The sequence below is a fragment of the Penicillium crustosum genome (assembly GCF_028827405.1).
Source record: "Penicillium crustosum strain IBT 35664 chromosome Unknown utg000004l_segment0_segment0, whole genome shotgun sequence".
Taxonomy (NCBI): domain Eukaryota; kingdom Fungi; phylum Ascomycota; class Eurotiomycetes; order Eurotiales; family Aspergillaceae; genus Penicillium; species Penicillium crustosum.
The window spans coordinates 425,692-447,776 of NW_026623125.1; the positions used below are offsets into that span (position 1 = coordinate 425,692).

Sequence of the window (22,085 nt, forward strand, 5' to 3'; positions counted from 1 at the left end):
TTTATGCATGCTGAAATTACCAGGTCTTTACAAACCGGGAAATCAATGGACCGTCATGATAACGGTACCATACAAAAATACATACATTGCTTAATCAGCTATGTCCGCCGAGATTGGAAAAGAGCGGATCTTGTCATTTTAGTTAGTTAGAGAATTTACATATGTCAGATTTACCATACATTGTCGTATCCGTCTATTTCTGTCAATTGGTTTGGTCTTCGGTAGGCTCAGATCGATGATTGGATGATTCGGTGGTTGACCCAAGAGTTGTGGATCAATAAAGTTCAAGATTGTCCCACAGTGGGGCGAACACGTGCGTTTTGCGCGACCCCAGAAATGGGCAGTCCACCAATGAAAAACCTGTCCTGTGACTCTGTGCACGGTACAGATGTAAATGAATGTTTAGATGAATTACATCCTAATATGAAAGAAATGAAGAAGAAATGCTCGAAGAGTGAAGGCTTATAACTTGTTGTGGCATCTACTAACTGTAGGGCCGGAAAGTAAGGACGGAGAGAGTTGATTGCTAACCCGTACAGAGGAACGATCTTCCGGCTATCTACCTATGAGGAGGATGATTCCTAAGGCCGCCACAACAACTACTTTCATATTGATATATTACTTCGTAATATGGCCTTTGGTTGATTTGGACCACGCCCAAGGGTTCCTAATTACGTACAGTCTGTTCGTAATTAGGAACCCTGGAAGTTGGTAGAACAAAAAAGGATATACTCGGGCTCATCTGAAAGATTTCGTCTTATCTGACCTATGGCTCAAACTATGACCATTGTTTAGATATCCCAGGACAATGATATTCCTCTGAGCTGCAGATCCCCACAGGCACGCCAGTCCACATTGCTCTTTTATAATCGCTTTATAATACCTGGATATTTCGTTCACTAGGCCTTGAATCCTATATTTATTTTTCCTAATTGAACTGTTCGCCTGTTGGCTAGGATTCTACAACATCAATCAGAAAAAGAACTGGTCGTAGTTCCCTTCTAAAATGGTATTTAAATTTAGGGTGTCCATCATAGTGTCTATAGATATGGCCGTCACTCCATCCGCTTCTATTTGGGAAGAATCGATTAGTGTTATGTCAGTTCAAGATGCGATTAACACAGCCAGCATCAACTGGTTGTCAACCTTAGTATGGCGTCTCTTTTATACTGCTCTCACTTTTTCCTCACATCTCAATTCTTCAAGATTGGCTTGTCAAAATGTTTGAGACCACAACAACAATTGCTTGATATTCTCATCTCTTTTAAACGCCGAGCTCTCCTTCAAGGTAGTCAACTTAGAATCAAACATCTTTGGCCCTGCCAGAATTAAGATCTCTCACTTTCTCACTTAGACTGAGCTCCCTTCTATTCCTCATCTCCAACTTATCACTGCCTCTAGTAAGTATCCCTCCTTTCCTACCTTTTATCTTTGCCTTCATCCATCCTCACCTTCATGCATCTAGGCTAACACCATCAAATCACTCAACCAAGACTTACAAGAATGGAGGAACAAGACCATATTCCACTCTCCTTCAAGGAGATCATGGCCCTCCAGCGTTCTGGGGGTCTTACCGAGTACGAGGCCTGGAGGCAGGCGGTGGTCTACTACAACCAGCAGCGTGGTGGGCAAGCAGATGCCACCACCAGTGATGAGATCCCCCTCGGAGAAAGCATCTTGACCTCAAAGACAGCTCCTGCATCCGGTACCCCCGCCGTAAGATATTTATTCTACCTCATATCTCCCCAGTCCTTTACTGACTCAGGTACCCTAGACCCACCTCAACCACCAGCCCGTGAACGCGGCTGGGGAAAACCACATCCTAATTGCATGCAAGCCACGCGACCCTATCGCCCAAGAACGGGTTAGGGCGAACACAGAGCGCCTGATCGACTCTGGTGTTGCCACCAAATTGTGCACCGACTGCACCTTGGATGCCCCCCTTTTCAAGCCCACCGAGATCTCTCAGACACCCCAGGAAAATGTCAAGACTGATGAAGAGCGTGCCCAGGAGGCCCATGTGCAATACTGGGCAGCAATTAAAGAAGCTGACCAGGACATTGAAAAGTGTCTTTAGGGGCCGTGAATGCCCAACGATCTTGTTTTGCCTTTGGCTTTTCTTTACTTGGGGAGGATGCTGAGAATGCCCCCGGATGAGGCCTTGCTGCATGTTATGCCTAAGCTTTGCCCTTTTTACTCGTGAAGTTGGTTTAAGATCACCATCCCTTTTGGTGTTCTTCAGATTCCTTACAATGGTATTTTGATTTTTGATTGGACGCCGTCCCAGACAAATTATCGGCGTTTCTATCTATCCTGAGTAGGTGTGCTGATTGCTGTAGACCCGAAGCAAACCGGCCAGTAGTCTTGGTGTTTGCGCTTTCGCTTCTTTAATATAAACTCTTATAGTTCTATGTGGGGCGGTAATGCAGCTCCAGAGCCGCACTATAAGCGAATTAATCCGTGTTTTGTAAGGTAACCAATTGTCTATGTAATAACTAGCTGCTACTACAAACTTTGGTACTCTTATTTATTGTACTGATAGCCCGAAAGCGTCGACAAAGATGCATTGTTTCGTCAACTCCTGACTGGTGTATTGCGGGCTCCCGATTAGGTTTGGTGTGGGTGGACTTAATTTTATGAGTCAGTATTTACCTAGACACTTACATATATATAGGTACTCATTTATTTGTTTGAAAGCAACGGTATTTCTACACACACTTCAAGGTCCAAGCCCTATTTCTGACACTTACTACGAGATCTCACTATACCCCGCACATGAATATTCTGTGTCCACCTCCATTACGAACCTCCACGGCCCCCCAACATCTAACACATCCAAAAATGGCGTCAAATACATACAGAGCCATTCGAGCCAAGCAAACCCCAAGTACGATCACAGTGTACCAAGCATATTCCCCCGAAATAGCCGAACCAGCACTCAAAGCCCAAAAGTTCGTCCCACCATTTTCACGCGAGAGAATGACCTGGATCAAGCCCTCTTTCCTATGGATGGCATACCGATCAGGTTGGGCAAAAAAGCCCCGGCAGGAGCGTGTCCTAGCGATAGAGATTACCCGCGAGGGATTCGAATGGGCGTTGCGCCATTCCTGTTTGAGTCACTATATGCCTGGCGAGGAGACAAGCCAGGAGGAGTGGCGGAAGAAACTGCGTGCTAGTCCAGTACGCGTTCAGTGGGATCCCGAGCGGGATATTTCAATGCGGTCTTTGAGCTATCGAAGTATTCAAATTGGGTTGAGTGGGGAGGCTGTGGGAAGATATGTTGATGAGTGGATTGTTTCGGTTACTGACGTGACTGCTACTATGAGGCTTATCGATGGATACCTTGAGACTGGGGATGTGCAAGCTGCTAAAGGTTGTTTGCCTGAAGAAACTCCGTTTGTTTTACCTGAAGATCTGCAGGAGTATCTTAAGATGAAATAAATCGTGGTTTTCTTTATTCCCTTTCTCTCTATCAACTAACTGAGACTCAATATCTTGTCTTATATCCTATATCCTATTTATACGTGGAGAAAATCATTTCTATCCTAGATCATACGTCTAGGGACTTTGCCTAGGGGCTGGGCGAAATGGGTCGGTCAGGACGTCTACGGCATTGAGGAGACGGAGACAGGCATTGCGCGAGCTAGCATCACGGAGGTCCAAAGCAATTGAGATTTTATTTCCTGTCAATTGGTCCGAGCTCACAGCTAAAGGTCTGGACTCTATCGATGCGTAGACCAAAGGCACTATACTCGGCTAGTAGGAGACCGGCAAATGGACCTTTTGGGATCTGCTAGTGAGACATCGCAATGTTCAATATAATACATATCTGGAGCTAATCCAAGTAGTTCAATACCCTTGGTACCCTTTAATGGCACCTTTCGGGTCGAGTAACGGGGGTTGAAGTGATATTTAAGTTCCCCGCTGCCACGGTCCCTGATTATGACGATTGCAGGGAGCCAGGGCATGTGGGGAATCCCTGTTGACACACTCGCCCTTAATATTTTAATGTTGATGCTGATGTATACAGGAGCAAATTAAGGAAATCAAGCTAGAAGTTTAACTGGTTTTGATCATCTGGTATCTGTCGGAAGCATTCCTTCCAGGGTACAGAGTCTAGCTAGCTTCCCGCCTCTCGTCTCCTCCCCCAATCTCCGGTTTCCAATCTCGGGCACAATAGAATCACCACTTCGTATTGATAGCTCTGTTGTCCCTTTGAACGTATGTCGTGCTTCAATTGCAGCTTGCACCTAGCATCAGCTATTTGTTGTTTTACAAAAGCTTCCATTGAACAAGACTTGACCCACAATATGGTTCCACTTTGGGCTGCTCACTCACTCACCCTCCCAGGCAAAGGAGAAACCCAAGACAAGCACTTCAAGCGTTTAGAAGCTGGGGGGGCAATTGACTTCCTCAAAGTCGATGAGAATTCCCTCTTGGTTACTACCACCTCCAGCATAGATGTAATCCCCTGTAACGAACCCTATGTGGAGCCCTGTCTGGACTGGGTAGGTAGAATCATGCGCGAAGAGACGAATGCCGATATCTGAGCGCGAGGCCCGCTCATTGATGCCATGGAAAACCATAAAGTTCTGATTGGCCCACCACGCAGGGAGCAAAAAGGCGTTCTTTTGACCCACAATAAACGCGCCGCCATGGCTGAGCGTGCTGCCCTGGGTGTCGTATAGGTACCACTCTTCGCCTGCTTGCACAACCTCGCTTGGCCTGTTGCTTGTACAGATTTGCATGTTCGCACAGACTTTCAAGACTGCTGCGTTGCCACGCCTGCCAAGCTTGAGCCTTCCAGGATTGGGAAGGTCGTGGCCGACGTACTCGTTGTTGTGGTTCACGAGGTGATAGCATTTCCCATAGCTGATTGGAAGGCTGAACTCGGGGTTCACAGCACCGGGGCTATCTTCCTCGGCATGAGCAACGCCGCTCAGGGTGAGGGCAAAGAAAGCAGCCAGGACGCTTTTGAAGTGCATTGTAAGAAGGAATTCGGTATACTCGTATGAATCGGCTTAGGTTGAACCACCACGCCTTTAAGTAGCCTGAGATTGCCCAGCTTCAGCCGCATCAAGAGGATCATGCGCTTTTGAGTTTGGAGTTAATGTAACATGCAGAAGAAGAAGAAACGTACACTGGCCTAGGTTGCTCTCATCTGAGCATGTCAATGATTCAATGACCATCTTAGCTGAACCCAGAGCACGCTTTCAGCCAACACAAGTCAACGGAGCTGATCTTTTACAGGCAAGGTAATGCCAGTCGATGATCCTTGGCCATGACTATTGACTCTTGGGATATGACGGTCTTAGAGAGGGTAACATTGGGAGTGACAATGACACCTCAATCAGCCAGTTTCGGATGAGCTCTAATATCATCGTGCTCCACAACTCAAGGAAAAGATATAGTCTTCCAGTCAGCGAATTGGTACAAGTGAATTATACGCTAACAGGGTTGGAACCGTTGGCGAGCATGGAATTGGAGGGATATGGGCTCCATCTGGGATGATACGCTGATGCATGATGAGCCAATACAAATTTCGAAAGTCTTATCGAGCAGTAAAGTCCGTCGATCATAGATGAAAGTGGAGTCCAACAGATTCCCTATGTCCTGCAACACAAGTTGGAATGCAGAATCCACCGCTGTGGAGATAAATCAATATGACAATGTAGCACAACATTCCACATGGAAATTACTACATACTGCTCAGTGCATGACTCGCGGGTTAATGATGCGCTTAGGATTCTCAGCAGATGTATCAGACATGTGTCTATGCCACAGTAATGGACTTATCCCAATTTCATCACCCCAAGGTGACAGCGATCGGTTTACGAATAAAGAAGACTACTTATTGCAAAGCCACTACAGTAATATAACAGTAACTTCAAGCTCTCAATGAGTTTTCAATCCAGTCTTGCATTCAGATATCTTACTACCGTGTAAAGGACTTGATAAGTCTGGCGAGACGTATAGCTGAATGACATACGATAGTTGGTGGTTGGACCAGCAGGTATGGCCAACTAGTCGGTAGCCTCGGACCCACATCAAAAGAACGCATTCAGAACCACCTCAGACTATTCTATTGGCAGCTTGTACACTTAATCGTTCCAACATCGTTGCACCGAGGGCGACGGATATCCCCTCTGAACAAGTGGCGGCAGTGGCAACCCTCCATTCTATACCCATCAGCACAATCAGCGCCACTTTTATATTGCTCTCGTTCATTCCAGCAGTATGGGGAACCAGTTGCGCAAAATTTTGTGGGATCTGGCGATGGAGTTGGTGAAGGGTGAGGCGTAATGCGAGAGTCGGCGCAGTCGGTTGTGGAGATCACAGTAACAGTGGAAATTGAAAGGTCTTCAGTCTTGGTCATTGTGACTGGCTGTATCGTGGTGGTAGCGGTTATTGTCACAGTCTTGGTGACGAAATCACTCTGGCTGGCCTGACACCGAATGTCGATCCCGAACTCATAGTGACCGTCTTCAGGGTGGCTTTGGAATTCCAGCGCAAAATTGCCGCTGCCTTTGGATCTGGCGCCGTTGTAATATGCCGGTACATTTCCAGCACCGCAGGAGATCTTCCCATCGGTAGCTTTCGCGTGGGTGTTTGCTTCCATGCAGATAGCGAATAAATCACCTGGCTGAACAGGGCCTGAGGCAGCGGGTCCAGCTAGAAGTGGCTCCGCTGAGAGCAAAAGAAGAAGTGACACATATCTAGCTCTGGTCCACATACTGATTTCAAAAGTTACCAACGCACAGGAATGAAGATAGCTCCCAAGGCCGTACTAAGTGCTAGGAATACGCATCTTTATATTAGCGGACCCAGAGAGTTTCATGTTCACCTTTCTAATTGCCTGCTCTATTGATTCGAGTAATGGTGTGGTCAATTCTTTGCGGGCCAGGGAGAGTTGCATCAATGAATCACCGACTATCACTCCTATCATAACCACTTTGAGATTTGTATTCGAGGAATCATTGTCTAAAGTCAATGACAGCTATGTTGTACACTACACCGTATTCTGTAATCTAGCGAGAATTCCCAGAGAATACTTGGAGACAAACTATGGATATCCAATAAATATTCTAGGTAACAGTGCCATCGAACTCGGCACTTGCTACTGACCTAGGGGTAAATTATTGTATTAAAAATTCCAAAAGGGTCAAATTATGCAGCGCTATCTAATGCTGAACGCATCGACAAGGTAGAGAGCAGCATCATCGACTATCAGAAGTTGCAACTACGAAGAATCCTCGAGCCCATATTTCCGTGAGCAGAATCTGACGAGGCTACAAGGTATCTGCGGAAACAGTAGTAACAGCTCAAGATGTAATGGACGGATAACTCGATCATACCCAAGGCCCACTTACAACTCACTGTACTGATTGATCTGGGTATAAAGCAGTACTTTTGAGACCACAATGCTCGATCTTTTTCAAACCAATTCTCACTCTCCATCTCACATTCGTTGCAAAACTTCAAGTGACCATGTGGCCCAAACCCAGGGCTCTGGCAGTGATTCTGGCAGCCTCATTGGCAGTTGCACAGCGCTGCTCTATCACGCCCCCTTGTCAGAACCCGCAGAAATGGGGGATTGATCATATCAAGCCTCTCAAAGACGCAGAGTCAGGAAAGACCGGCTGTTGCCCTGATGGAACAGAGTTTGATGGCATAAACTGTGTCTTGTCTGCCCCTAAGTGTCCGGAAAACACATTTCGTGACCATGATCGTTGTATCTCGCGAGTGAAACCTTTCTGTAACGGCGGGCTGGACTATGTCGATGGTAACTGCGTCACACCCGAGCCTCCAGTCTGTGATGGTGGTACTGTACTACAGGGTGATCACTGCGTGACTAGAAAGGGGGCTGTGTGTTCGGACGACTTGATTAAGAAAGGCAACGTCTGCGTGTCGCCCAAGGCTCCCGTATGCCGACCGAATGAACATTACAATCATAAGGGGCACTGTATCAGTGACCAATCCCCCGAATGCCACGGATCTGCCAGGTTCGAGGATGGTGTTTGCATTGATTCGGAACCTCCTGTGTGCGGCGATGGAGCAGAACTTGACAAAACAATCAACAAATGTCGCTCTACATTCAAGCCAAGCTGTCCACTCGGGAGCACCCCAAAGAATGGTCAATGTATCGCTGACGTTGGCCCTTTATGTGACGGCAGCAAGTACAATAAAGACACCGGTTCCTGCGAGCGCATCGTGCAAGTACCCCATTGTCCTGACTCCTCACAACTGCAAGGCGACAAATGTGTCTATAATGAAGGACCCGTGTGCCGGCAGAAAGACCTTGTGCGCTCTTTCAACCCATCTGACCATACTGTTCGATGCTGTCCCAAAGGGATGGGTTGGAATGGCCGTGTTTGCCGGACCCGGCCCGTCGACGATACCTGCCCCGATGGACAACCTCCAGTCAAAGGTTGGTGTGATAGCTATATCACCCCGGAGCCTGAGTGTCCAGCGGGTTATTCATTGCAGAACAACCGGTGTGTTTGGCGATCGAAGCCAAAGTGTGCCGAGGGTACCTATAGTGATAGAAATTGTGTCACTACAACAACCCCGAAATGCCCGCCTCGCTTTGCGCCTGTTGGAAGCGAGTGTGTGTTCAAAGAAGAGGCCAAATGCCCGCCAAACACCAGACTGGAAGGGGATATTTGCTTGAGCAACATTCCTCCAATATGCCGACGTGGTAGGTGGCAAGAACCTCACTGCGTGGTCGATAATGACACTCCGGATTGTCGTGATGGGGTTCGAAATGGCAACGATTGCATGACTACCACGACGCCTGTCTGTCATCCTGGTACACACCTTAGTGGCGAGTTCTGTGTTTCGAACAAGCCTCCCACATGTGAAGGGCCAGCGGTTCTCGATAAGGATGGGAATTGCATCACTACCATCACCCCGCGATGCTCAAATGGCAAGCTACAGAATGGCAAATGTGTCACAGGCGATATTCCAAATTGCGATGATGGTTCGCACCTCGTCAATGGCAAGTGCGAGTCCCTTAGCGGCCCAAATTGTGATACTGGATTCATATTGAAGAACGGACGATGTATCCGCACAAGCGAGCGTCATGACTGCAAGGATGGATACACTTTCAAGAATGACGAGTGTGTTTCCTTGACTGAACCTGACTGTCGGGATGGTATGATTCTCAGTGGGGACGATTGCGTGTCGAAAGAAAATCCAGTCTGCCCCCCTGGAACACGCTTGGAAGGAGATGATTGTGTGTCTGACTCTTCTCCCAAATGCCCCGATGGATTGCGTCTCCACAATAACCGGTGCATTTCGACCCGAACGCCATCTTGTCCCGATGGCACCAGATACGAACGCAGCACTCGTGAATGTGTCTCGGTGGAGAAACCCAAGTGCGGTGAGGGCCAGGTCCTCAAGAATGGTAGCTGCGTGCTGGGAAGTGGCAAGTGTGTGGAGTATCAGTTCTGTCCCACAGGGGCCTCGATAACTGATAGTTCTGGCTCTGACTTCACTGGCAACTCTGACTCCGGCTTCATCAACCTGCAAGGGTAGTGGTCTTATCACAGCTGAATTGTGGAGGCTTTCATTCCTCGAACGGAAGATCGTGATCGGCACTCGCCTTGGAATGCTGGTAAACCTTAAAGGTATGCAAGTTACCTAAAGTCTAAACCAATAACCTGCGCGTCGGCCCGAGGCGGAAGTTAAATGCCACATCTTTAGGGCTGATTCAACCTCAAGTTTCAATGTCAGTGTGTTTCCACAGGTTAATGGTCATATCCATGGATCATTCGCTCTGAAATTCTCATTGGCGGTATGATTGCATTGTTTTACACACAATGTAGGTAGTCCATTGCAGATGAGGATAGCAGCAAACAGAATATACGAATGTTACCAATGCAGGGAATGTAACACAAAAGAAACTGACAGAGGCATCTGGTAGAAATATCATTAGGAAATAGAGAAAGCCCTCCACTTTCTCCCCGTGCCCTATGAATAGACCTCCACGAAGCCCATAAAGCCCATAGCCCAACCCAACCCAACACGCAAATGGGCTGGGCTTTACGCCCTTGATGGGGGCCCCTTAGGCCCAATTGCCACTAAACAACGCAAACATTTTGAACCACTAAGTACATTAAGTTTAGACCCCATATCTAGCCCTTATTTTAGGGTAATATTTTATCATTTTGACCAATTCTAAGTTCGTTATTAGTTCTGTTTATTTATCATGTTTAAAAATGCGAGCAAACGCGCTTTTTAAATAAATTTCAAATTATTGAAGTTCACGTAGAAGGATGTAACTGGTAGTACCTAGGTACTCTCCATGTCAATCTGAGATATATATCTAATATTAACTTTTCTTTCCGCAACACCTTGATCTCTACTTGTTGGATTTTGTTTAAAACTAAAATATATTCTTATATAACCATCATAATTCCAAATTTCAAATTCGAGCTCCCAATAATCAGTAGAAGGGTAGAATATAGCGATTACCAAGGTTCAAGATGCCGAGTTGTAAGCGCCAAGACCCCGTTAATAGGCTACCTAATTATGGGCTATTATCCATGGATAGGCCCTTATCGGTATTAGTGATCATACACGTGACCAGTCTGATTTCATCACTAGCTCGTGCTGATCTCCACTCCGAGAGATCGAGCGCCCTTGCTAAAGCGGCAGCCTAAATAGGAAATCCCACCCGCCAGAGAAAATCGGGTAGATATACGGAGTACTCCGTAGGTACCTACATACCTAGGTATATATTGACATTTTTATTCACAGGGGCTCCGCACCAGTGTCTAGAACGGGAGTCTCGGTTCACGGCCACTGGTGGACAAGGGACGAGTCATAACAAAATTTCGAACCTTTAATGTATGGATAAATGAGGAATCTTTCCTCTCTCTGTCTTTTTATATTCAGTATAGTGCGCAAAACACAGCGGCAATCCACCCAAGAAACCATGCGAAATAGGCAATGAAACACACAAGTCCAGCTCTGTTCGTAAGTTGTAAAGTACATAACTTCGTAAAAGTCCATAATCCCATAATCATCAAATCCACTTTACAGGCTCAAGTCTTTTTCGCCTTGCTCGGACGACCGAGTTTCGGCGGCCCCTCCAACTGATCTACCAACGGCCGATACGGCGACGCCAAAACATGCTCTGGCGCGCGCGTTCGTCTCGGTTCTCCTGAGCTTGGGCGATGTAATTGCTCCTCGTGCATGCGATCAAGCGGTTCTCCAACAACCTGATACTTGGCCCAGTTGATTGGGGGCATACGGACGATATTCTGCGGAACGGGGATATGGCCGAAATTCGAAGCCGGTGAGCCGTCTGGATTCGTGCGTTTTGAACCTTCTTCGTCCTCATCGTCGTCCCTTGCGTCATCCTCGGAGAACTGGATCACGGCGCCGTGGTCCTCGGTTTTCAACCGACCTGCCGCCAGCTCATGCGCAAACCCTTCTGGGTCAGCGGCAGCGGCCTCTTTCATGCGATCTAATGCCTGGATATCGCGTAAAGTTTGCTGCTTCTGCATTTGCAGGATCGAAATGGCGGAACGGAGCGCGATGACATCTGGATTCTCGCTCTCAGAGATAGGGACAGGGGGCGGTCGAGGTTTGAAGACAGGGGGATTGGGCGGAGGAGGCGGGGCATGTGAATAGTTGGCATATGACTGTGGAGGGAGGTGTGATGTTGGAGAGGGAGATGCAGGTGGCGGTACGATTGATGGCTCGTTGGAAGGGACTGGCGCGAGATGAGCAAACACGGGCGTCACTGGGGAATAAGGTGGACGAGGTGGAGTTCCCGGCTGATCTGGGATTGGGGCTTCAGCCCCTTGTTGCTGCATGATGAAATTCGACGGAGTGGAAGAGGATCGGATCAAGCAAGTCCCTAAGTGGGGGGGACAATCGAGGTCTTTCCGGTGATAAGGCGGGATATGCGGGTTATGACGACAGCGGTGCCTGGATTTGCCGCAATCACATGTGCAACGTGCGATGGCTTCAAAACAAAGACTGGCGCTGATATTGAAGGAACTTTTGCTATTTCGGATTTCGGAGATGAAGAAAAATATGTGCAGGAATTAGTTTGCCTTCGGATAGGGATGAGCGTATCGGCTATGCGCCACTGATCTACGAAGAGAGATAGCCCTCCTATAATTGAGGTGTTTGACACGCAACATTGATTGAAAATTAAACTAAATTTAGACTATATATGTAGGATCTGTATAACAATAGACTGGACCTTAGACAAACTGTGATCTTCTCTCTCAGAGCTGGGGATGTAACACCAACACAGTTGACCGCCTCATCGTGCGCTCTCACCGCCCGGAAAAATCTATGAAACATCAGACCACTCGCTGGTGAAGCTCTCATTCCTCTACAAACCTCAAAAATGAAGCGCAAGACAGACGCAAGGGCCTCCCTCGATGGCAATGCCATGCCCCAGTCCAAGAAACGGGCTCTCTCCAGCGAGGAAGCTGCTGCCCGCTTCCGCGACGGCCTGTTCGACACCGCGGAGCAGCAGAAGTACACCAGTCAATACGCCAAGTCTTCACCGTATGTATACGCAGGAAAATAATTCAATAACAAAAAACTGACATGTCTGAATCCCTAGCTACCTCCACGGTGTCATCCACCCTCTGATCGAGCCCACTCTCCTCCGCTCTGTCCGCGATGAGATCGAAACACAAGTGTCTTTCACCGAGAAGGAAACAGACATCTACAAGATCTTCCAGTCTGGCGATCTCGCTAACCTCGATGGACTGGATGACTCCTCCCTTTCGAAGCTGCCGTCCGTACTGAAGCTGCGTGACGCGATGTACTCAGCACGGTTCCGCGAGTACCTGTCCTCCGTGACTGGCTCCGGCAAGCTGAGCGGTCAGAAGACCGACATGGCCATTAACGTCTACACCGAGGGCTGCCACCTCTTGTGCCACGATGATGTCATCGGAAGCCGTCGCCTCAGCTACATCCTCTACCTGACCGACCCCGACACACCCTGGCAAGCCGAGTGGGGCGGTGCCCTGCGCCTGTTCCCGACAACGACTGAGAAGGACGCCAAAGGCGAGGATGTCAAGATCCCCAGCCCGGATTACAGCCTCTCCATCCCTCCCGCCTTCAACCAGCTGAGCTTTTTCACCGTTCAACCGGGCGAGAGCTTCCACGATGTCGAGGAAGTGTACCACCCACGCGAAGGCGAAGACAAGTCCAAGAAGCGCGTGCGCATGGCGATCAGCGGCTGGTTCCACATCCCGCAAGAAGGCGAAGACGGCTACGAGGAAGGACTAGAAGAGAAGCTCGCCGAGCGTAGCAGTCTCGCACAGTTGCAGGGTCGCGGCGATATCTACGACCTGCCGCAGCCACAGCCGGTGTCCTGGGAAGAGCCCGAAGTCGAAGGCAAGGGCAAGGGGAAAGTAGAAGAGCAGAATGAGGGCGAGTTCACAGAGAGCGACCTAGCCTTCCTCCTTCAGTACATTGCGCCTTCGTACCTGACGCCTGATATCGCCGAGGAGATGTCAGACGCGTTCTCAGCTGAGTCCTCGCTTAGCCTGGAGCGGTTCCTGAGTGATAAGTTTGGATCGCGCATTAGCGCGTACATCGAGGAGCAGGAGAGACAGGCTCTTCCGGCTTCTGCGGATGAGATCCAGGCACAGCGCGGGTGGACAGTTGCTCGTCCTCCCCACAAGCATCGATACTTGTACCAGCATGCTTCCGGCGAGAAGGATACCGAGAACCCGATTCAAGAGTTGCTGAACGTGTTGTTCCCGTCGCAGCCTTTCCGGAAGTGGCTTGGGCTTGTTACTGGCGTGGACCACCTCACGAGCCACAATTTGCTTGCGAGACGGTTCCGTCGCGGTGCAGACTATACTCTTGCTAGTGCGTACGAAGGTGAGGAGCCTCGACTCGAGTTCACCCTCTGTCTTACCCCGAGCACTGGGTGGGAGAAGCAGGAAGAGGAGGAAGATGAGGATGAGGATGAGAACGAAGAAGCCAATGGCTCATCTGCCAAGGAATCCAAGCCGGAGGAGAAGACTAACGACGACGCTGTGGAAGGTCCTGCTCTAGGCGGGTACGAGATCTACATGGCTGGCGATGATGATGATGAAGATGATGACGAGGAGGAGGATGCTGAGAACGCTGACCAGGTCCTGGGTCGGAAGAAGACCAAGGCCGATCCGGCTGTCTACCGGTCTGCGGGTGCCGACGAGGATGATGGTATTCTCTTCAGCACGCAAGCGGGATGGAACCGGCTCAGCATTGTGCTGCGGGATAGCGGCACTCTCAAGTTCGTCAAGTATGTTAGTGCTGCGGCAAATGGTGATCGGTGGGATATCACTGGTGAGATTGGGGTTGAGTTTGAGGAGGGTGATGAAGATGAAGATGAGGATGAGGAGGGCGAGGGTGAGGATGGGGATGATGAGTAAATGTTAAGCATTATGGCAGCATGACTGCGGTGCATAGATTTCAAAAAAGATTGTAGATATTATATATGGCGCATATACGACTTGAATTGACTTGATGATATATTACTTGCCTCCGAACACACACCACCTTTGATTCTAAAGGATTGTGCCCGGGTAGGCTGAAATGGGCATGTATATCAGACACTCTGTCTTCGCATATGCATTGTCGCAATGGGCCTTTCGAATTGGTCATTCCCAATGGGTTTGTCCTTTGTGCTCTCTTCCTCGGAATCGTCACCTTTATTCATCTTCACAATTTTAAAGATGACAGGTCTATCTATACCATCTCCCAATTCAAGCCGCGTATCCGCCCAGTCGCGATATTTCTACCTACTTGTTAGCTGTTGGAGCAAGAGAAGCGTGCAAATAGGGTATGTATGAGCAACATAAGCAGTGGCTTGAGTTGTTCCGGTTTTTCCCCAACGAATTATTCACTAACCTTCGCCCATGCAAAGAGCATAAGCCTCTTGATCACATGTGACGCACTTACACAGCCAATGACAAAGGGAATAAGCTGCCCGGTTGTCTGAATATCGTTAACGCCCTGGATGTAGTTCCAGTGGATTGTGCACTCAATGCTAGCGATGAACCATGCAATGCTTAGGACAACATAAACGTTCCATAGGGAACAGAAAGCTCGATGAATGAATCTATTTCACAACAGTTAGAACTTTTGTTTTACTGAATAGATGCACTATAAAGGTTTCACGCACCTAGCTTCTTTCCAGCCTGGCATCATCCCCGCACCATGCGTAGGTAGTGTGTTTTCCATCTCATTCCTTGTCACCTTTCCAGTCCCTAGCGACACACACACCTTGATTACATCAGAAAATCGGATTGCGTTCGCTTTTGGCATAGCTAAAAATCCGAGGACATCCGTGAGCACTACAAATGTGACGTTGAATAGCCCTGGTACCATGGATGGCCCCGCCGCAAACTGCCATAAGAGAGCTCCCTGCTCTAGAAGTGGATTTATTCTGCTAAGAGCCGAAAGAAGAGTATGTGGCCTGGTCTGGTTCAAGAGATAAATCAAATCGCGGTACAGAAAAAGGGATGTGTACCAGCAAAATGTGAGCATTAGATACAGTAGCAGGATAGCTAGAGGGAAGACGACGACAGCAATGATAACAGCCGCGGTGCGGCATAGAGCAATAACGGAACCAGTTAATTGCTGCTTGGAGAGGAGGAAGATGTAGGGAGGCCCGCATCCTTGTCTAGGTGGTTGTTGTGCACCACCGCCAGAATCGTCAAACCAAAATGCCAGGTTGTATCCGGTGACCACAGCGGCTGTGCTCATTCTCCAAAATACTCCGGACCAGGAGAGTCCAGGGAGCTTCAATGTCGATAATATGCCGAGTTCTGTCCTGAAGAGATAAAAGAATTGCTGTGAACATTGCCTCAAAAATCCAAGTATTGAGCAAAGGGGCATGAACAATCCGAGAGCGTTGTCCATGTTATATCCAGCCAATATATTAAGCCACCACTCCTTCGATATGCGTGTCAATGGATTAATAAATAAGTGGCTTAGAGTAGCCTTTGTATGACCCCAGAATGGCTTGAACGCCGTGGCTGTCAATGTTCCCCGCTTCGCGAGTCGATCGGGGCTCATGAGCCACAGACGCACGCCCAACGTGCTAAGCGTAGTAATAAAGGAGCCGAGCATGAACTGCAACATAATGTACATCTCGATAGCGGCAGTCCCTTGCTGTGCTGCGATGAGACTTGCCACCATTATCGCGAAGACAAAAACCGAGTTGGTGTCGTAGATGGATTGGGCCGAGTTTGGGTCTAGGAGTAGGCTGATCCAAGCTGAAATCCATTGAAGATAAACTCCAAGGCGAATTCAAAGACCGTATAGATCGGAATTGCCTTCAAATGGCGCGCAGGTGTCCATTTCATCAGCAGTGCATCGGAAACATCACTAATTCAGATGACAATCTCTCAAAATGAGAGGTTAACACCTGGAGGAAAATTCGAAGGCTTAACCGCAGGTGACGCGGAAGAGGTAAACAGGTCGAAGCGACTGGTCATAATGTTGGCGCTAAATACATACGCAGTTTCGTGTGAGATGCACGGATTTGCTGTCCTAGCCACTACTGCAGCACTGCCCACTACCTGGGCAGTGTTGGTGCGCCTCACCAAACACAAAACCTAAAAATTATAGGTATCTCTGTGTTGCGTAAACTCTGAAAAAAATACTGTAAATATTGAATCTAGCACATATACAATTTGATGGTATATTGCTTGCATCCGAAACCCCACTAATCAGCCACTCTGAGCTGGGGTCCCTACCTAGTACCTACGTGACATTAGACCCGACACTTCTCTCTTTTAGCGCCATTTTGATAAACCTAAACCAGCCCCCCTTTCGAATCCTTTCTTTTACAACTACTCTATCCTAACTGCATTTTTTACACACATATTCTAATCACAATATGAACTCCCCTCGAGAACCGGTGACTGGTCGCTTACCAGAAGCTAAAGCATCAGTCCAAAGACAAAAGCATTGCCAGGTTGCATTTTCTGAAGCTCTCCCCTCAGAAAGAAACCGTATCACGAAAGCCCAGTGCATGCTCACAGACTCAACGTGGTACGTATGGTATCTGACGTGCGAAATCTTATGCCGGCCCGAATACTCAAGTCTCATGGCCTACGAGCTTAACAAATCATATGTGCGCCACGAGACCAAAAAGGATTTGGCCAGTCTCTGTCTCGCCTCGAAAGCTATGAATGATCTGGCAACTCCTTTTTTGTATCGTTCTCTGAGCTTCGAGATGTCAGAAGATACTCTGGTAGGGAATGCCGGTGATCTTTTATATAGGCTGCTAGATACCTCCCATGACTCACCGCGGTGTTTTGTTCGAGAAATTACTATCTCACCCTATCTGAAGTACACTCCATCCAACACTCCGCCCTACGTTACGGGGCGCCTACGGACAACGGACACAGACAAACAGCCTTTATCCCAGTTGATACAGTGTCTCCCGAACCTGCGTCAAGTAAGGTATGAGTCTGTATATCGATATTTAGATGGATTTCCTATACCTAGAGAGACTCACACTCGTAGCAGGCTAGGGGTGCCTTGTGATCTCAGCGATAGCTATATGACAAGCATTGACGAGCATCCTCAAAAGCCGGAACTGCACCTACTCGCAGGGGACGGAGAAAAATCCTGTCTTCGCTCCCTGCCATTGGTGACCCTGATCAGAGTCTTGTGGGATACCAAATCTGACATCAACGAGCAATCCTCTCCACTACAGACCGACAACTTCCTAAATTACATCACTTCTTGTCCCAACTTGAAGTCTTGTTCTTGGGCAGCAACACACCCGAATGAACTAATTGGTCGAAGGAACGACGACCTTAAGGGATCCAGCATTCATAAACCTTTTCCCTTTCTCAAACATCTGGCCCTCCATCAATACTATATCGGCAGCCAAATGTGGCATGGTTGGCAAGATCATTTTAATTGGTCAAGTCTTTCGTCCCTGGAGATCGGCCAGGGGCTGTTTGCGCCTGAGAATCTTGAAGTAATGACAGGACGTTTAAACAATTTAAGGTCCTTGAGAGTTACAGGAAACGACATTCAAAATGAAGAGCTGTGCAGCAGCCTCGAAAATTTCTTGGTCGCTTTTGACACACTGGTGGATCTGGAAATATTGAACTGCTTCGTTCCAGTTCATGCCATAACTCGGCATTCTCGTTTGGTCAACCTTTGTGTTCATATTGGCGATACCTGGAATTGTCAAGACTCTCGTGCTGTATTTGAAAACGCGGACTTGATTTCTTTGGACACACTATGTCCCCAACTTGAAAACCTGGAACTGGATATTGAGCGCGACACCAAGAACGACGATTGGGTATGTGTATCTCCTGATATTCTTAAAAGAATGATCGATCGGCTGACTACTCTCAGCCCCAAGATGTTCTAGACACTTTGGCCTGTGGCTTTTCACGTCTCAAGGCAATAGCGCTCCATTCACGAGTTGGCAGCCTGGTGCACGCCTATGCCCCCATCAACATGTGGGGTGAACGCCATCATCCCTTCAAACCCAAATTAACATATAAGACGGCAGCAAAGATTGGTTCCAATTTCTTTGCCACCAGATATCGAGACTCTACCGCAAGCTCCGTATCCACGGTGATGTCAGACGGATCTGGAAGACTCCAAAAGTTGACACTTAAATGCGGACTAAGCAAAACAATGCCCATTCAGCTTTCAGGGAGAATGTCAGAAAGAGACGCCAAATTCAACACTATGACTTTTGATTTATTACCACCCAAGAATGCAGGCAAAGAGCCTGAGATGGTGCATTTGGAAAGGGAGCACCAAGAGAAATTATGCCATAATTGCTTAAGTTCAACACCGCACCGTGTATTAGAGGAGATTGAATCGATTGCCGAGTACGGTCCACGCCTTGCTTTCAGGCGTAAGCCTGGTGGGGGAAAGACGGTTTGCAGGCGTGGACCCGAGCCTCGAGTACCAAGAGTTGCTACTCGCCGGTCAGAGAGGCTTGCACAAAGGCGGGAGGTAGAGTCAACAGTAGATTAAGGAATTGGGATACAGCGTGAGCAAGGTGTCATAATTTTCAGCTTTGTGAATGGGGTTAACCACTATATACTTTTATAGATATACGTGCAAGCAGCAAATATTAGAAGTTGGTGGAAGGCACATGTACCTGATAATGCCTTGCACTCGACACATTTCCCTTTCCGTTTTAATGCTCACCCCTTGCCGCCTTTTAGTCACTGAGTAACACTGAGCATATCCCTGAGTATCCTGAGTTACTCACGGGCCGTTATACATTAGACGTTATACATTAGAGGTCTGGACTAGTTATTCTCGTGAGGGAGCATGCGATTGCAAAATAGCCTCAGCCGTTAATTCAACCGCATATTTTTATTCGATCAGGTCTAGCAAAGAGATCATACATCCTTAGCAAAGCAAATCCTGCGGGTATCCTTGTCTGCACTACTCCTAGCTAGCATAAGAATTGCCCATCTTTTGAACCATGCTTGCCGAGATTTCTACACTAGGCCGGAGCTTGAATCCCAATTCGAAATTGACACAAACCCCCGTTTGCAGCCGCTTAGGATTGAAGGTCTAATGACCTGAAGTCAATGTATTAGTGGCAGATCGAGGGGAATATGCCGTATGGACTGTGCACTTTGCATGCCATAGGATGTAAGGAGCTCACGTTCCGTGCCGGGGCCATGCTGCGGCCCGGTTCTGGGGGTATTTTTAGCGATTAAGACACTTGTCCAAATTTGATTAGAAAGAAGTGGTTTTAAAAAGGAATGTACGAGGACGTTTCGTTCTACAAGCTACAATGTAGCAGACGAGAGAAAACGTGTATATTACAGTTATGTTAGAGTTACCTACATAGCAGGTACACATATTCATTGATCTTACCGTACCTTAACTAACACCTTGGATGCCATGCAACTGCGGCTAGCGGGAATGCGGTCCGCGCCGCGAGTCTATACCGTTTTTGTCGTGCAGAGTCAACTGCCTCCAGTCTCCCTTACCCCCTTCTCCCTTATTCTGTTTGCATTCCTGTTCTTTTTGAGGGAACCTTACTGAATTCTTTGTTCACTCGACTTTAATGTTCACCACATCCGCGGATTCGAATTTCGTGAGGTCTTTGCTCCTCATTCCAGGTCTGTTTGAGCCCATTCATGCACAGTATTCTAATAAACATGTCTCACTCCCGTCGAAACTTTGCCGTTGGTATTTGATGTTTCCAGGCAAGCATAAATAGGGAGAACCAATTTCATTGCAACTAACATTAGTTAGGAAACTTTTTTGATACACTACAAGAAACAATCACCAGAAACACAAATCAGAGCAGTATAGCAATATTCGACAGCGAAGATTCAAATGATGGTCCCTGCTTCAGAAAGACTTTCTCAGCGTCTCGGAGGAGGGCCATCAGCAACCGGCAAGTCTTCAAAAGTAGCAATTTGCTTTCGGACCTTCACCTTGTCTTTTGGTTTTGCTTTGAAATGAACTTTTCTTTCGAAAACCATCACACAATCAGATCCGCCAAACTGGAAGTATGAAATGTTGTCCCCTTTCTTGACGTGGTCACCTTTTTTCACGGTCAACATAACCGATGACACTTGAGCCATTCCGATAGGCAGAATGGCTACTTTGCCGTACTTCTCGGTTTGGATCACAATCAATCCCCGAGTCTGACACCACTGGTAGCCAGCATCGTCCGGGGCATCGAGATCGTCCTTCTTGGAGGCTCCAGGGCCGGAATCTTCACCACCTTCACTATTTTCACCTTCGGACTCGTATTGAACACGCACACCTCGTCGACGCTTGACTTCAGCTGGGGCACGAACCATAGCCCGATCCGCATAGATCTTGCCGGTAGCAGTGTTCTTCGCCACCTGCAAATACACCTGGTTCTGGATGACTCTTGCCTCAATAACCTCCCCACTCACTGGTGCATGTTGACGATGATAATCAGTGGGTCCCAGGAAAGAGTGGGTGAAGTGGCCCTCATTCCAAGTATCTTCCGTGGTCTGCAACAGGTCTTTGACGGGCCAGTGGTAATAGTCCACACCCTTGATCTGGAGTTGAATTTTCCCCTTTATGATTGGCCAATTTCCAGCATAAGTTGATTCAGCGGGCATCATGATCACATGGTCGTTTGAGGGACCCGCAATGGGCCGCGCGCTATTGATGTTTTTCCACCTACGCGAAAACCAGTGATTGAAAGACTGCCAACCGGATTTCGGCTTTTCCCACAATGCCGCTTCCTGGTTGTATTTCGGATTCAGATAGAAGGTGTAGAGAAGCCCTGCGGACTCTGGGGTGTTCAAGAACAGTCCCTGTTGTCGTGCAAATGAGACGAGCCAATACGAAAGCCAGGATAGGTCGTCGTTGGAGGTTTCAGGCGAGATCCGAGTTTGGTACTCGAGGATGGTCGGCTGGTCGAAGACCCAGTAGAAGACCAAAATCTTGCGCAGCAGTTCATCACCCGTCGTATCCACATTGGGCACCCATCGCAAAAGTCTCTCGCAATATTGGAGATAAGAGTCTAGGGTTGTAATCCCCTCAGCCTTCATATCATCTGGTCCGTCATCGATGGCAGATTCAATCGCGGCATTGAACTTCATCACTCGAGTTGAGCAGCGACAGATGAAATTCTTCAAATCGAGAACAAGTCCCTCTTTGGAGTTGTAAGTTGGGGCTTTCGTGTGGTCCATTGTGGCAAGTTTTGAAAGTCAGGGCAGACTAATGATACTTCGTATTCAGAGTTTCAAAGAGTGCTGCTCCGACTATGAGACAGGACTGTCCCGAAATATTTATATTGTGACTTGCCTCCTTGGATAGACATGCTGAGCATTTCACTCGTCATGAAGTAACGCAAATGTCTCGAAGATGTAGAGATATATGACGTTTACTTCAGCAAAAAATGTATAGTGCAGTTGTAAAAGAAGAATGGTAAAGTCTATTTACCCACGCCTAGGCCGAGTCAAGTGTAGAATAATGTGACATGATGAGTAGACTACTGTCGAATGTTACATAATATCTAAGGCACGGTAAGTCTCTATCGGTCTTCAGTATAGAGCTATTCTGGATTGAAGAGGCTGGTGCATTGATCCTATGGTATATAGGCTGTTACATGG

At 47.9% G+C, this 22,085-nt stretch overlaps 10 protein-coding genes across 10 annotated transcripts; 5 read left to right on the top strand and 5 right to left on the bottom strand.

Moving 5' to 3' along the window:
• Positions 1-1,503: 1,503 nt before the first annotated feature.
• Positions 1,504-2,077, top strand: N7487_009213 (uncharacterized protein; the record flags this gene model as incomplete). Its single annotated transcript, XM_056876943.1, has 2 exons — positions 1,504-1,716; positions 1,775-2,077. 2 exons carry the CDS (start codon positions 1,504-1,506, stop codon positions 2,075-2,077), a joined length of 516 nt encoding a protein of 171 aa, XP_056725523.1.
• Positions 2,078-2,841: 764 nt separating this feature from the next.
• Positions 2,842-3,441, top strand: N7487_009214 (DUF4291 domain-containing protein; the record flags this gene model as incomplete). The annotated part of the gene is made up of 1 exon (XM_056876944.1): positions 2,842-3,441. The coding sequence occupies one exon, from the start codon at positions 2,842-2,844 to the stop codon at positions 3,439-3,441; it is 600 nt and encodes a 199-aa protein (XP_056725524.1).
• A 944-nt stretch (positions 3,442-4,385) lies between these two features.
• On the bottom strand, positions 4,386-4,985 carry N7487_009215 (uncharacterized protein; the record flags this gene model as incomplete). The annotated part of the gene is made up of 1 exon (XM_056876945.1): positions 4,386-4,985. The coding sequence occupies one exon, from the start codon at positions 4,983-4,985 to the stop codon at positions 4,386-4,388; it is 600 nt and encodes a 199-aa protein (XP_056725525.1).
• A 1,097-nt stretch (positions 4,986-6,082) lies between these two features.
• On the bottom strand, positions 6,083-6,733 carry N7487_009216 (uncharacterized protein; the record flags this gene model as incomplete). Its single annotated transcript, XM_056876946.1, has 1 exon — positions 6,083-6,733. The coding sequence occupies one exon, from the start codon at positions 6,731-6,733 to the stop codon at positions 6,083-6,085; it is 651 nt and encodes a 216-aa protein (XP_056725526.1).
• Positions 6,734-7,488: 755 nt separating this feature from the next.
• On the top strand, positions 7,489-9,537 carry N7487_009217 (cell wall cysteine-rich protein; the record flags this gene model as incomplete). The annotated part of the gene is made up of 1 exon (XM_056876947.1): positions 7,489-9,537. One exon carries the CDS (start codon positions 7,489-7,491, stop codon positions 9,535-9,537), a length of 2,049 nt encoding a protein of 682 aa, XP_056725527.1.
• A 1,511-nt stretch (positions 9,538-11,048) lies between these two features.
• Positions 11,049-11,825, bottom strand: N7487_009218 (uncharacterized protein; the record flags this gene model as incomplete). The annotated part of the gene is made up of 1 exon (XM_056876948.1): positions 11,049-11,825. The coding sequence occupies one exon, from the start codon at positions 11,823-11,825 to the stop codon at positions 11,049-11,051; it is 777 nt and encodes a 258-aa protein (XP_056725528.1).
• A 545-nt stretch (positions 11,826-12,370) lies between these two features.
• On the top strand, positions 12,371-14,402 carry N7487_009219 (oxidative DNA demethylase; the record flags this gene model as incomplete). The annotated part of the gene is made up of 2 exons (XM_056876949.1): positions 12,371-12,534; positions 12,593-14,402. 2 exons carry the CDS (start codon positions 12,371-12,373, stop codon positions 14,400-14,402), a joined length of 1,974 nt encoding a protein of 657 aa, XP_056725529.1.
• Positions 14,403-14,578: 176 nt separating this feature from the next.
• On the bottom strand, positions 14,579-15,738 carry N7487_009220 (uncharacterized protein; the record flags this gene model as incomplete). The annotated part of the gene is made up of 3 exons (XM_056876950.1): positions 14,579-14,767; positions 14,932-15,091; positions 15,155-15,738. 3 exons carry the CDS (start codon positions 15,736-15,738, stop codon positions 14,579-14,581), a joined length of 933 nt encoding a protein of 310 aa, XP_056725530.1.
• A 1,138-nt stretch (positions 15,739-16,876) lies between these two features.
• On the top strand, positions 16,877-18,993 carry N7487_009221 (uncharacterized protein; the record flags this gene model as incomplete). The annotated part of the gene is made up of 3 exons (XM_056876951.1): positions 16,877-17,445; positions 17,491-18,301; positions 18,331-18,993. 3 exons carry the CDS (start codon positions 16,877-16,879, stop codon positions 18,991-18,993), a joined length of 2,043 nt encoding a protein of 680 aa, XP_056725531.1.
• A 1,358-nt stretch (positions 18,994-20,351) lies between these two features.
• On the bottom strand, positions 20,352-21,662 carry N7487_009222 (phosphatidylserine decarboxylase; the record flags this gene model as incomplete). Its single annotated transcript, XM_056876952.1, has 1 exon — positions 20,352-21,662. One exon carries the CDS (start codon positions 21,660-21,662, stop codon positions 20,352-20,354), a length of 1,311 nt encoding a protein of 436 aa, XP_056725532.1.
• Between the last annotated feature and the right edge of the window lie 423 nt (positions 21,663-22,085).